The 13,139-nt window shown below is 36.7% G+C and overlaps 1 protein-coding gene across 1 annotated transcript in view; it reads left to right on the top strand.

Annotated features, from left to right (window-relative positions):
* The window catches only part of MIB1 (mindbomb E3 ubiquitin protein ligase 1), a 134,599-nt gene that overhangs the window by 105,605 nt on the left and 15,855 nt on the right, over positions 1 to 13,139 (top strand). Inside the window, exons 13-15 of the mRNA XM_032859780.1 lie at positions 3,258 to 3,390; positions 6,805 to 6,891; positions 9,152 to 9,313. Of these exons, the coding sequence (XP_032715671.1) occupies positions 3,258 to 3,390; positions 6,805 to 6,891; positions 9,152 to 9,313 (382 nt within the window). The remainder of the gene's footprint in view (positions 1 to 3,257; positions 3,391 to 6,804; positions 6,892 to 9,151; positions 9,314 to 13,139) is intronic.

Here is a 13,139-nt window from a genome sequence, read left to right as displayed (position 1 = left end):
ATAAAACCCTTATAAATTCCATTTCTCACATAGTCAAATGTGTAGAGTACTAGATAATGTTTGGCATTGGCATCATGATTATGCCAAATCCAAACATTCAGTAGTACCGGGTGGTACCAGTACTTTTCCCCATTAAGAATCTGAGGAAAAGTTACATAATATCTAGCATCTTTCTCTTTTTTAAGATTTTATTTTTAAGTAATCTCTGAACCCAATGTGGGGTTCGAACTCAACCATGAAATTAATTCACAGACCTGTACCTCTGGGGCAAGTAATACATTATATGTTAATAAAAATTAAAAAAAAAAAAAAAAGAGAGACACATGTTTTATCAACTGAGGCATCCAGGTGCCCCTATATCTAGTATCTTATTTTACTCCAGCAAAGGAGGAAGACTAGAATTCTTGTAATTACTGTAAGTGAACTAAAGCAGGAAACCTGAGCTCTGTATGAGGTCCACAAGCGGGATTTAGGGGTTTGTAGACTCTCTCAAAATTGTAGGCAGTGTAATATAAAGTGCATTTTCTCTGAGCGGGGGTGTGTAGAGGGAGTCTGTAGTTTTCCATAGGTTTCCAAAGAATTCTCTCTCCCCTAAGCAGTGATTATAACTTTAGTAACAGCCACTGTAATTCTCAATATACTTTGGGTTATAAACTTGTTTTAAAATTTGATTAAAAGCAATTTTAGAGGTTCTTGGATCCTCCACAGCCTGTTCTGAGATTTCTTGGGCTTCCTACATGGGATTCATAGACCCCTACCATTAAAGAAATACAGTCTGGGCATTTTAGGCATATTCTCATTATTTTAGAGAATTACAGTTTCATTTATACACTCTTATTCTGCATCTTCAGCCTGTTTCTCCATATGTGTGTAAACATTTCTCTGTTTCAGATATTTATCCCATAAATATCACCTTAGGAAAAACTATCCCAATATGTATCCTTCTATCATTTCTTGCCTTTTAATACTCTCTTGGAACAATTTTAAAAGCATTTCTGTTTTTAAATCCTCTGTTAGGAGTGAGAAAAGCTCTAATGTCTAATATATGTATATGAATGCAGTCCATGCCAGGTCTAACACTTTATAGGAGCAGTCATTTTCTCAGTCTTAAACAAAATAGTAGGTAAATATATTAAGGGAGGATTTTTCCAAATTTTATGAGTTTTCCACATAAAATCTTTCTATTAAGAAAAGTTACTGGTATATGGTAAGAAAAGTTACTTCTAATTTTACTTTTTCTTTTTTGGGAGTGAGCTAGATTTTTCTTTAAGACACATCATTTAAAAAAAATTCCTTTTTATTTTAGTGTAGTTGACACACAGTGTTATATTAGTTTTGGGTGTACACATAGTGATTGAAAATCTCTATATGTTATGCCATGCTCACCACAAGTGTAGCTACCAACTGTCCCCATACAGTGCTATTAAATATCATTGACTTTCTTCTCAATGCTCTCTGTACCTTTCATCCCCTTGACTTATTCTTCCCATAACTGGAAGCCCGTATCTCCTACGTCCTAACCCCATACCCCTCCTCCTTCTGGCAACCATCAGTTTGTTCTCTGTATTTATAAGTCTTATTCTGCTGTTTGTTCATTCATTTGTTTTTTTAGATTCCACATGTAAATTAAATCATACAGTATTCTTTGTCTGACTTGTTTCACTTAGCATAGTATCCTCTAGGTCCATCCCTGTTGTCACAAATGGCAAGATCTCATCCTTTTTATTTCCAAGTAATATTCCATTATATATACACACACCACATCTTCTTTATCCATTTCATCTATCAGTGGACACTTGGATTGCTTCCATTTCTTGGCTATTGTAAATAATGCAGTAAACAGGGGTGCACATATGTTTTTAAATGAGTGTTTTTGTTTTCTTTGGGTAAATACCTGGTGGTGGAATTTTTGGATCATATGATATTTTTATTTTTAATTTTTTGAGGAACCTCCATACTGTTTTCCACAGTAGCTGTACCAATTTATTTTCCCACCAACAGAACACTAGGGTTCCTTTTTCTCTATCTCCTCAGCAACACGTTATTTCTTGTCTCTGATTTTAGCCATTGTGACAGGTGTAAAATGATGTCTCATTTCCCTGATGATTAGTGATTTTGAGATTCTTTTCATGTGTCGGACATCTGTTTGTCTTCTTTGGAAAAATGTCTGTTCAGGTCCTCTGCCCATTTTTTAATCAAAATTCTTTGTTTTTTTGGAGTTTAGTTGTATAAATTCTTTGCACATTTTGGATATTAACCCCTTATCAGATACATCATTTGCACATATCTTCTCCCATTGAGTAGGTTGCCTTTTCGTCTTATTGATGGTTTCTTTTGCTGCTTAAAAGCTTTTTATTTTTATATAGTCCCAGTAGTTTATTTTTAAAGAAGTATCACTTGTTGATAATTACTTCTCCTGCTCTCTTTTATGTTTTACTCTTTGATGGTCTTTAGGATAACTGTCTTTCTTGCTCTGGAAATAATTGATCCATAAATTTTAAATATTAAATTATAATTACCATTTTGTGTGTTTTGATTTCAACTAGATTTAGCACTGCTAAATGACATATATGAGATTATTATCTGCAATTCATGATAATCTACCAGTTATATGAAATTTGTCTTTTTATCACTATTATTCCTACTTTGTTATTGTTGTTACCTGGCTGTTCTTTATTAACTCTTTCATTAATAGATACTATTCAGATTAAACCTAGGAGTTTCCATAAGACCGTATATGTCCTTGTTAGGAAATATTTCTTTCCCCTTTGGTTTTTTTTTCCTTCTCATAATGTTTTCCGCTTGTAACACTCCCATTCTAGTTTGATTATATTCCCCAAATGGTGATAGTTTACCTCTTAAAGCATCAAAAAGCTGCACATTAGAGATTTAGAAAAAAATATAACTCATTTGTCTCTGAGGGCATAATTTTTTTTTAAGATTTTATTTATTTATTTGACAGAGATCACAAGTAGGCAGAGAAGCAGGCAGAGAGAGAGGGGGAAGCAGGCTCCCTGCTGAGCAGAGAGCCTGACGCAGGGCTCAATGCCAGGACCCTGAGATCATGACCTGAGCCGAAGGCAGAGGCTTAACTCACTGAGCCACCCAGGTGCCCACTGAAGGCATAATTTTCTTTAAAAAAGGATGTTTTTATTTGATTTCAGAAGTTTCCTTTATATATTTTTTCTAAAGAAAATAATGAAATATTTAAATATCAAATTATGTTAATACCAAAGTCATGTAAACTTGATTTTCAGTGCAATGCGTGTTTTGCTATCTAAATTACCAAGACCATGGATTGTGGATGAGAAGAAAGATGATGGTTATACTGCCTTGCATCTGGCTGCCCTTAACAATCACGTAGAAGTGGCCGAACTGTTGGTACACCAGGTAGGAAAAGCTGTGCCATAATTTCTAATTTAATTTTAATGATTTGGACCATTACTGTTCATTTATCTATTACTTCATCAACTGCCTATTGGTAGGTTACGGTAAAACCCCATGAGGATGCAAATTCAGATACGGTATATATTCATTCTTCTGCCTACACTGGTTCTTGGATGGAGGATAGTGCTCTGTGTGTGTATGTGTGTGTAAGGGGGTGGAGAGTATCCCTTAGCCCTGAAAATTCTCTCCTACACAGTTCCTGGATTGGTCCTATGACATAGGCATCAGTGAACAGAGATTTTTCAGATTCGCTGCCACTGTTGTAGAAGTATCCATCAGCCATAGGACCAAGAACCATTATGTTGGTATCTAAGCTCATGTGGCCAGTTGCCATCAAGAAACACCAGGCTGCAGCCTGGATTTGGGAATTCAGGTCATGAAAACTGCTGGACTCTGGGAATCTGTGGCTTGGATAGCAGCACAGGTTCACTTCAGTCATTCATTCATCTCTAAAATAAGATGACATTACATTTTTATGAGATTGGATTTTGAAGGGAACTTATTTACTGTAGTTTTATGATTTTTTCAGCAGAATTTATAAATACATATGTCATAGAGAAGCACTAGTTACCAAAGAATTATCTGTGATCTCTGTCTGACTTCAAGGAATTTATAGTCTAGTTAAGAAGATGAAATAGCAGAATTCAGTGAATTGTCCGTTATGTGTAATTAACATCACATTATAAGGTAGATACTCCCTGAACTATAGAATTCTAGTTTAGATTAAAAAAATAGTTCAAAAGTTAAACTTTGTTTTACTCTGCCATTTTAAGGCTTAATTATTATTGTTTTTATTGAAGTATGGTTGACACGCAATGTTACGTTAGTTTCAGGTATATAACATAGTGATTTGACAATTGGAATGGTTCATTAAGCTGTGCTCACAGGTGTAGCTGTCATCTGTCACCATACAATGCTATTACAATACCATTGACTTACTAGTCTTTATTATTAAAGTTACTGTTGTTAGCATTGGTAATTGTGAGAAGTTCCTTTTCAATCTAAAATACAGATAACTGACATTATGCCAGTATCACACTATCTTGGTTATTGTTTCTTAGTAAGTCTTGAAATCAGTTAAAATAAGTCATCCAACTTCATTCACTGTTCTTCTTTCTCAGAATTACTAAAGTATTTTAGATCTTTTGAATTTCCCTATAGATTTTAGAATCAAATGATAAGTTTCTTTTCCTTTAAAAAAAAAAAAGATTTTATCTATTTATTTGATAGACAGATCACAAGTAGGCAGAGAGGCAGGCAGAGAGAGAGGGGGAAGCAGGCTCCCCTCTAAGCAGAGAGCCCGATGCGGGGCTCGATCCCAGGACCCTGGGATCACGACCTGAGCCAAAGGCAGAGACTTTAATCCACTGAGCCACCCAGGCGCCCCAAGATGATTAGTTTCTGTTAAAAAGTCTTGGCATTTTGGGGCGCTTGGGTGGCTCAGTGGGTTAAGCCTCTGCCTTCGGCTCAGGTCATGATCCCAGGGTCCTGGGATCGAGCCCCGCATTGGGCTCTTGGCTCAGCAGGAAGCCTGCTTCCCTTCCTCTTTCTCTCTGCCTGCCTTTCTGCCTACTTGTGATCTCAGTCTGTCAAGTGAATGAATGAAATCTTAAAAAAAAAAAAAAAAAAGTCTTGACATTTTGATTGCTCTGCACATTTTAGATTTATCTTTTTTTTTAGATTTATCTTTAATTAGTTTTTTCATGCTATGTAAATTATATTGTTTAAGCCTTCAGTTTCTAATTGTATATTGTAAACATACAGAAAAAGTTGTTTTTTGTATGTTGATCATATTTCCTGTGATTTTGCTTCAATTACCATAGTTCATTAGGGGATTAGAAATTCCAGCCACAGTGAAATACTACTAATCTACTACTACTATCACCTACCAATGAAAATGACCAAACTTAACCAAATGTTGGTTAGGTGTGGAACATTTAGAATTCATATACATTGCTGCCATTTTTCAAAGTAGCCATTTTGACATTTCCTAATAAAGTTAAACATGTATTTACTGTACAACCCAGCAGCCTCCCTTCTAGTACGTACCCAAGAGAACATTTGTACACAAATATTTGTACTAAATATTTGTAGCAGCTTTATTTGTAATAACCTCAAACTGGAAGCAAGCCCAATGTTTATGAGCTAGAGTCTAGGTAAACGAATTATGGTATATCATACAGTGAATATTACTTTGGAAAATCTAATAATGGAAAAGTTTAGGAAACTTAAAAGAAAATCCCTCACTTGAGAACAGGCATGCTGACATGAGACTTGAATAGTGACCGAAGCAGGCAGCTTTTATACCTTTTAAACAAATAGTTATTTGGGGAGAATTCACAAAGGGGTTTGCACTTGGCGTAGCAAATAAATAAATGAAGTAACAAAGTTTATATAGTCAATTCTTGGCCCTTAATTCCTCATCTCTGGCAATAAGGATGCCTTCTACCCTCCAGGTGCAGGGAGGATAGCCTTCACAGGGAATTTATTTCCTGCTTTCAGGGGAACAAAGGAAGGCCAGAGTTTCCTTGCACTGGCTGTTTCTTAAGTAACTTTAATTAAAAATAATCAGTATGCCAAGGTGGCATTATATTGGGGCAGCCCATCCTGAACCCCATCATCACACTGACTCTGAAATAGTTTGTACTATGACTGTGTTAGAGCTGAGGAAATGAGCATGAAATGGCAGAATGCTTGCTTAAGTTCTTGAAGCTTTAGGTCCTTCTGTGCCAGTGAGCTCAGGATTTTGCTTCTCCGTTTCTTTCCTCTGTCATTAGAATCAGCTGTTCTCATATAGTGCTGTGACTATGCTAGGACCCTGGTAGGACTTTTTGCTTTCCCTTTAATAAGTATTTTTATGTACTAATTAATTAAACATTGTCTTCTCACCCTCCAGCTAAGTTCCTTTTCACTGAATAAGAGCTCAGTCATGCAGCAAGAGGAGGTGACCTTATTAGGTCATTAAAGTAAATCTAAATCCAATATGAAGAGTCACTAATAGAATTTTTAGGAAATATTACTTACAGTTAAAAGGAGCTAATTATTTCTATTGCTGTATAATGGAGATTGAGAGGGAGCTGTGTTTAAGCCTTGTACTGAACTTTGTTCTTTACCTGTTCCTATATGAAGTCACCATAATAAATAATTATTGTAAACTTGCTGTTCCATCTCTGAAAGTTTACTACCCCATCCAGTTGCTGTATTGCCAGTAGCTATTACGAGAACAATGTTGGTGTAGCTAGAAGAGAGGAAAGTGGTCAGCAGTGTTCTGTGTTATTAATTCCTCATGAAGAGTTATAGTTTTAGTGTTCATGGTTGTCAAATTATGAGTATGTAAACTTTGTCCTTCTTGTTCAGGGTAACGCTAACCTGGATATCCAGAATGTGAACCAGCAAACTGCCCTGCACCTTGCTGTTGAACGACAGCACACACAGATTGTGAGGGTAAAGTATTTACTAACAAAACTTTTACCTTGTAGTTGTGTTTTAACCAGACAGATTTCTAGAAGGTCTTGAAAATTATTCAAGTTCGATTTTTCAAAAGGCATAGTTAGATCTTAAAGTCATTATTTTAGGCTAATATTTTGCATCAGTTGGGTAAAGAGTTTTAATTTATAATAGAGAAAATCTTAAAACTGTGATTATTCAAAGTCTGTTATATAATTTTGTTGTCAGACTTCTGACTTCCCAAAATATTAAATCAGAAAATTTCAAAGTAACATATAAATTGGTTTTTAAAAAGTACATTCCCTCTTAATTTATATAATTGAGAGTGAACTACAGTTAAAAGCTTTGGCTAGACGTTTGCTGCACAGATTCCAAAAAAGCTGAAATATATATTTTTATTTGACTAACCTGATATTCCAGAGAAAATATTTGAAAGATTATCGGTTTAAAATTTTTTTGTAGAGCAGTGATTCTTAAAGTTTAGAAGCTGAACCAGCAGCATCAGCATCACCTGGGACCTTGGTAGAAAATTCTTGGGCCCCACCTCAGACCGACCAAATCAGAATCTCCAGGGGTGGGAACTAGCAATCTGTGGTTTAACAAGTCCTCCAGGTAATTTTCATGCATGTTCAAGTTTGAGAAACACTGTCCTAGAGTGACATTTTATGTAAGCTTTTTGGAACAAAGTAAAACAAAACAAAACAAAACAAAACAAAACAAACAGACCACCCCAAAACAGTAATTTGCCAGTATAGGTAAGACCATATGCTTGAGATTGGCTTCTGTGTATGATATTTTTCTAAAACTCTGACAGCATTTGTTGAAAGGATTAGGAAAATCAGTAAAGCACCGTAAGTAAAGTCTTAAATAAAAAGTTATATTTACTGCTTAAAATATCTTTGAGGTGTATCAATTATTCATTTTATTTAAGATGTAGTTTAGGAGACACTTGACATTTATTGTTATTTAAAATTCCTCTTGCTCAGACTGAGGGTTGCTGGAGGGGAGAAGGGTGGCAGGATGGGGTAACTGGGTGCTGGGCATTAAAGAGGGTACATGATGTAATGAGCAATGGGTGTTAGATAAGACTGAATCACAGACCTTTATCTGAAACCAATGATACATTTATGTTGATAATTGAATTAAAATTAAAAAAAATTTAAATACTAAAAAAATAAAATTCCTCTTGCTAAAAATTCATCATTTATCTGGGATTTTTGGACTTTCCTTATGACTATACATTTGGAGAAAATTGACCAAAGAGAGTGGAATAGATAAGGAATAGATAACTTGCTTGTTTCTTTAAGTAATGGAAGAATTGTGAACATTTATGATTTGGTCCTATTGGAAGTACTTAAAATATCCCAACTCACATATCTGAAATTAATAGGAGAAAAAGGAGGTGCATGGCTGGCGCAGTTGGTAGAGCCTGCTACTCTTGATCTTGGGGTTGTGAATTCAAGCCCTACATTGGTTGTAGAGATTACTTGACAAAATCTTTTTTATTTTTAAAGATTTATTTATTTATTTGAGAGAGTGAGTGAGCAGGGGGCAGGAGCCAAGAGAGAGGGAGAGAGAGTCCTGAGCAGATTCCACACTGGGCACAGAGCCCAGTGTGGAGCTCAATCTCATGATCCTGAGATCTCAGCCTGAGCCAAAACCAAGAGTTGGATGCTCAACTCACGGTGCCTCCCGAGGTGCCCAGAAAAAATCTTTAAAAAAATAAAAAAATAAAAGGAGAAAAAAAAAGTCCTAAATTTCTCCCAGTTATCTTGATCTTAGAGTTGATGAATTAAGCCACATACTGGTTCTCATTTCTTTCTGTTTTCTCTGATTCAATATATTTGAGTAAACAGAGCTCATCACTATTTGTAAAGGAGCCCCAGGAATTTTGAGAGTAGCAAGTGAATATATAAAGATAATTAGCTTTAGTGGCAATCCCCTTCAGGTAGGTCTGGGGCTCTGTCACTGTTACTATTTTATTTTAGTTTAGTTTAGTTTTCAGGGGATAGAGTTAAGTGATTCATCGGTTGCAAATAATACACAGTGCTCATTACATCACATGTCCTTAATGCCCATTGCCCAGTTACCACACCCCCCACTCTCTTTTCCTCCAGCAACCCTCAGTTTGTTTCCTATAGTTAAGAGTCTCTTACAGCTTGTCTCCCTCTCTGATTTTTGTCTGTTACTTTAGATACGTAGTAATTTCTTATGGGCCAGAGACACCTTAGCAAAATGAGATGCCTTTCTCTTTTAGCTTTTGGTCCGTGCAGGTGCCAAATTAGATATTCAGGATAAGGATGGGGATACTCCTTTGCATGAAGCTCTGAGGCATCACACCTTGTCTCAACTACGTCAGCTCCAAGATATGCAAGATGTGGGGAAGGTCGATGCTGCATGGGAGCCATCCAAAAACACAGTAAGTAAATTAATCTTTAGTTCAGTACTACTGGAGGTATCTTTTAATGCAAATCTTATATTTATGGTTAATTTAATTTGTTTCTGATAAAATGTTTATCAGAACTGTGTATGTAGGAATATAGTTTATGGACTAAGTATAGTTAATTCTGGATGAATTGTTTCAAATTCTTACTGAAAGTTGTTTGGTTCTTCTTTTTTTAACTTTAGCTGTTCATATAGGTGCATAGTGGTATGTTGGGGTTTTGATTTCCATTTCCCTAAAGACCACTGATATATTTGTTTTATTTTAAAAATTTATTTATTTATTTATTTTTGAGAGAGAGAAAGAGAGAGCAAGGGTGTGAGCACAAGCAGCTGGGGTGCAGGTGCGGGGTGAGGGGGTTGGGCAGAGGGTGAAGCAGACTCCCCACTGAGCAGGGAGCCTGATGCGGAACTTGATCTCAGGACTCTGAGATCATGACCTGAGCCAAAAGCTGATGCTTAATGGACAGGGCCACCCACTGATTTTTTTTTTTAAGATTTTATTTATTTATTTGAAAGAGAGTGTGTGTGAGAGAGAGAAAAGCATGAACAGGGGAGGAGCAGAGCAAGAGGGAGAAGCAGAGAGAATTTTGAGAGACCAATGCAGGGCTTGATCTTGGGACTCCAGGATCATGACCTGAGCGGAAGGGAGACACTTAACCGACTGAGCCACCCAGGTACCCCAATGACTACTGATATTGAACATCTTTTCATTTGCTTGTTTGTCACTCACATAGTATTTGATGAAGTGCCTGTTCACATATTTTTTGTGCATTGTTTTGTTGAGCTCTTTTCTTACTATTGAGTTTTAAGGGTCTGTGAATTCAAGTTCTAGATCAGATATGGGACATGCACTTATTTTTCTCCCCATCTGTGGCTTGTCTTTTCATTCTTTCAGTGGTGTTTTTGGAAGAGAAGAAGTTTTTAATTTTGATGAAGTCTAATTTATAAATTTTTCTTTCATTGTTTGTGCTTTTTGTGTCTTATATGAAAAATCTTTGCCAAACCCAGGGTCACTAAGGTTTCTCCTCTTTTGTACTTGAAGTGTATTAAGTTTTAGCTATTACTTTTAGGACAATGATTCTTTTTTTTTTTTTTTTAACTTGAGTTCAAGTTAGTTAACATATAATGTATTATTAATTTCAGGGTAGAATTTAGTAACTCATTAGTTGCATATAACACCCAGTACTCATTACATCAAGTGCCCTCCTTAATGCTGATTACCCAGTTATCCAATCCCTCCAACCTCCCCCCACCCCAGCAACCCTCAGTTTGTTCTCTGTAGTCAAGAGTCTCTTATGGTTTGTCTCCCTCTTTGTTTTTAGCCTATTTTATTTTTCCTTCCCTGACCTATGTTCATCAGTTTTGTTTCTTAAATTCCACATGTGAGTGAAATCGTATGGTGTTTTTCTTTGACTGACTTATTTCACTTGGCATAATACACTCTAGTTCCATCCAGGTTGTTGCAAATGGCAAGATTTCATTCCTTTTGATGGCTGAGTAATAATTCCATTTTGTATATATACCTCATATCTTCTTTATCCAATTGTCTGTTCATGAATATCTGGGTTCTTTCCATAGTTTGGCTATTGTGGACATTGTTGCTATAAACATTGAGGTGCAAGTGCCTCTTCAGATCACCTTTGGATAAATACCCAGTAGTGCAGTTGCTGGGTTTTAGGGTAGCTCTATTTTTAACTTTTTGAGGAAACTCCATACTGTTTTCCAGAGTGACTGCACCAGCTTGCATTCCCACCAACAGTATAAGAGGGTTCCCCCTTTTCTGCATCTTTGTCAACATGTATTGTTTCCTGAGTTGTTAATTTTAGCCATTCTGACTGGTGTGAGGTGGTATCTAATTATGGTTTTGATTTGTATTTCTCTGATGATGACTGATACTGAGCATTTTTTCATGTGTCTGTTAGCCATTTGTATGTCTTCTTTGGAGAAATGTCTGTTCATATCTTCTACCCATTTCTTGACCAGATATTTTGTTTTTTGGGTGTTGAGTTTGATGAGTTCTTTATAGATTTTAGATACTAGCCCTTTATCTGATATGTCATTTGCATTATCTTCCCCCATATGGTTTGGTAGGTTGCCTTTTAGTTTTGTGGACTGTTTCCTTTGCTGTGCAAAAGTTTTTTGTCCTGGTGAAGTCCTAATAGTTCATTTTAGCCTTTGTTTCCCTTGCCTCTGGAGACGTGTCTAGCAAGAAGTTGCTGTGGCTGAGGTCAAGGAGGTTGCTGCCTGTGTTCTCCTCTAGGATTCTGATGGATTTCTGTCTCACATTTAGGTCTTTCATCGGACTATGATTCATTTTGAGTTAGTTTTTAAATATAGTATAAAGTATCAGAGCTCATTGTTTTGCATGTGAATGTTCCAGTTATTCCACCACCATTTGTTGAAAAGACTTTTTCTACTGTGTTGTCTGTTGTGCCTTTGTCCTCAATCAATTAAGCATACGTGTGAGTCTTTCTGGATCCTGTATTCTGATCTGCTGATCTGTGTCTTTAGCTATGTGATGCCAACCCTACTGTCTTGAGTACTATAGCTTTATTTTCATTTATTTATTTATTTTTTAAAGATTTTATTTATTCATTTGAGAGAGAGAGAGAGTGTGTGAGCATAAGCACAGGGAGAGGTAGAGGGAGAGGAAGAAGCAGACTCCCCGCAGAGCAGGGAGCAGGACGTGGGGCTCTGTCCCAAGATCCTGGGGTAATAACCTGAGCCAAAGGCAGATGATTAACCATCTGAGCCACCCAGGTACCCATTACTATAGCTTTATAATAAACATTCAACTCAGGTAATAAAGGTCCTCCAACTTTTTCCTTCTTTTTCAAAGTTGTTTGACTATTCTAAGTCTTTCTCCTTTCCGTATGAATTTTAAAATCATTTTTAAGAATGTGAAGGGGTTCTGAGACCAAAGTGCTTAAGAATTGCTGCCCTTCTCTATGACCACTGGAAAATTCTCTAACTCCTATGTGCCTCCTTTCTCATTTTATTTTTTTAAAGATTTATTTGTCAGAGAGTGAGAGAGAAGAAGGTAGGCAAAGGGAGAAAGCAGGCTCCCTGCTGAGCAAGGAGCCCAGTACAGGACCTGGTCTCAGGACCCTGGGATCATGACCTGAGCCAAAGGCAGATGCTTTTAACTGACTGAGCCACCCAGGCATCCCTCCTTTCTCATTTTAAAAAGGAGGGAGTGGAATAATTACCTCCATAAGGTTGCTGTAAAGATTAAATGAGTTAATTCATGGAAAGTGCTAAGCATAGTATTTGGTCCATTTTAGATGCTGTGCAGACATTTGATAACATCTTTGAATGAGTAGCTCATGTGACTTCAGACCCTGATTTATCTCCTCCTCCATTTCTTGGCTCAGTTCCTTGGTGTGGTTCTTTGCTCTGTGTCTGTTCTCTTATTATTTCGTGTTGGTTGCCAGCAGCTCCAGCGCTACATTGAGTGGAAAAGGGATTACTGTTTCCTCAATATGTCAATCAGAAGTCCTGTTCTTCAGTTTTATTGGTCGAATTGACCTTATTTGTCATCCCTGAAGTAAGCACATAGATGAGGTAGCTGTCTGATTGGTCTTAGCCTTCTTTGGCCCCCTGGTAAAACTAGAGTGGGTCAGTCCTCAGACTATACCTGAGAAAACTGGAGTGAAGAGGGGAGTGGACGTTAGGACTGCAATTCATAAATGCTTACCATGTCTATATGGGCCACTCTTTCCAGAAGGGTATTTTTATATAATACACACAGATACACACACACACACACACACACACACACACACACACACACACACACA

The sequence above is a fragment of the Lontra canadensis genome, unplaced genomic scaffold (assembly GCF_010015895.1).
Source record: "Lontra canadensis isolate GAN:19392208 unplaced genomic scaffold, GSC_riverotter_1.0 scaffold17, whole genome shotgun sequence".
NCBI classification, from domain to species: domain Eukaryota; kingdom Metazoa; phylum Chordata; class Mammalia; order Carnivora; family Mustelidae; genus Lontra; species Lontra canadensis.
This window is presented reverse-complemented; position numbering and strand designations above follow the sequence as displayed.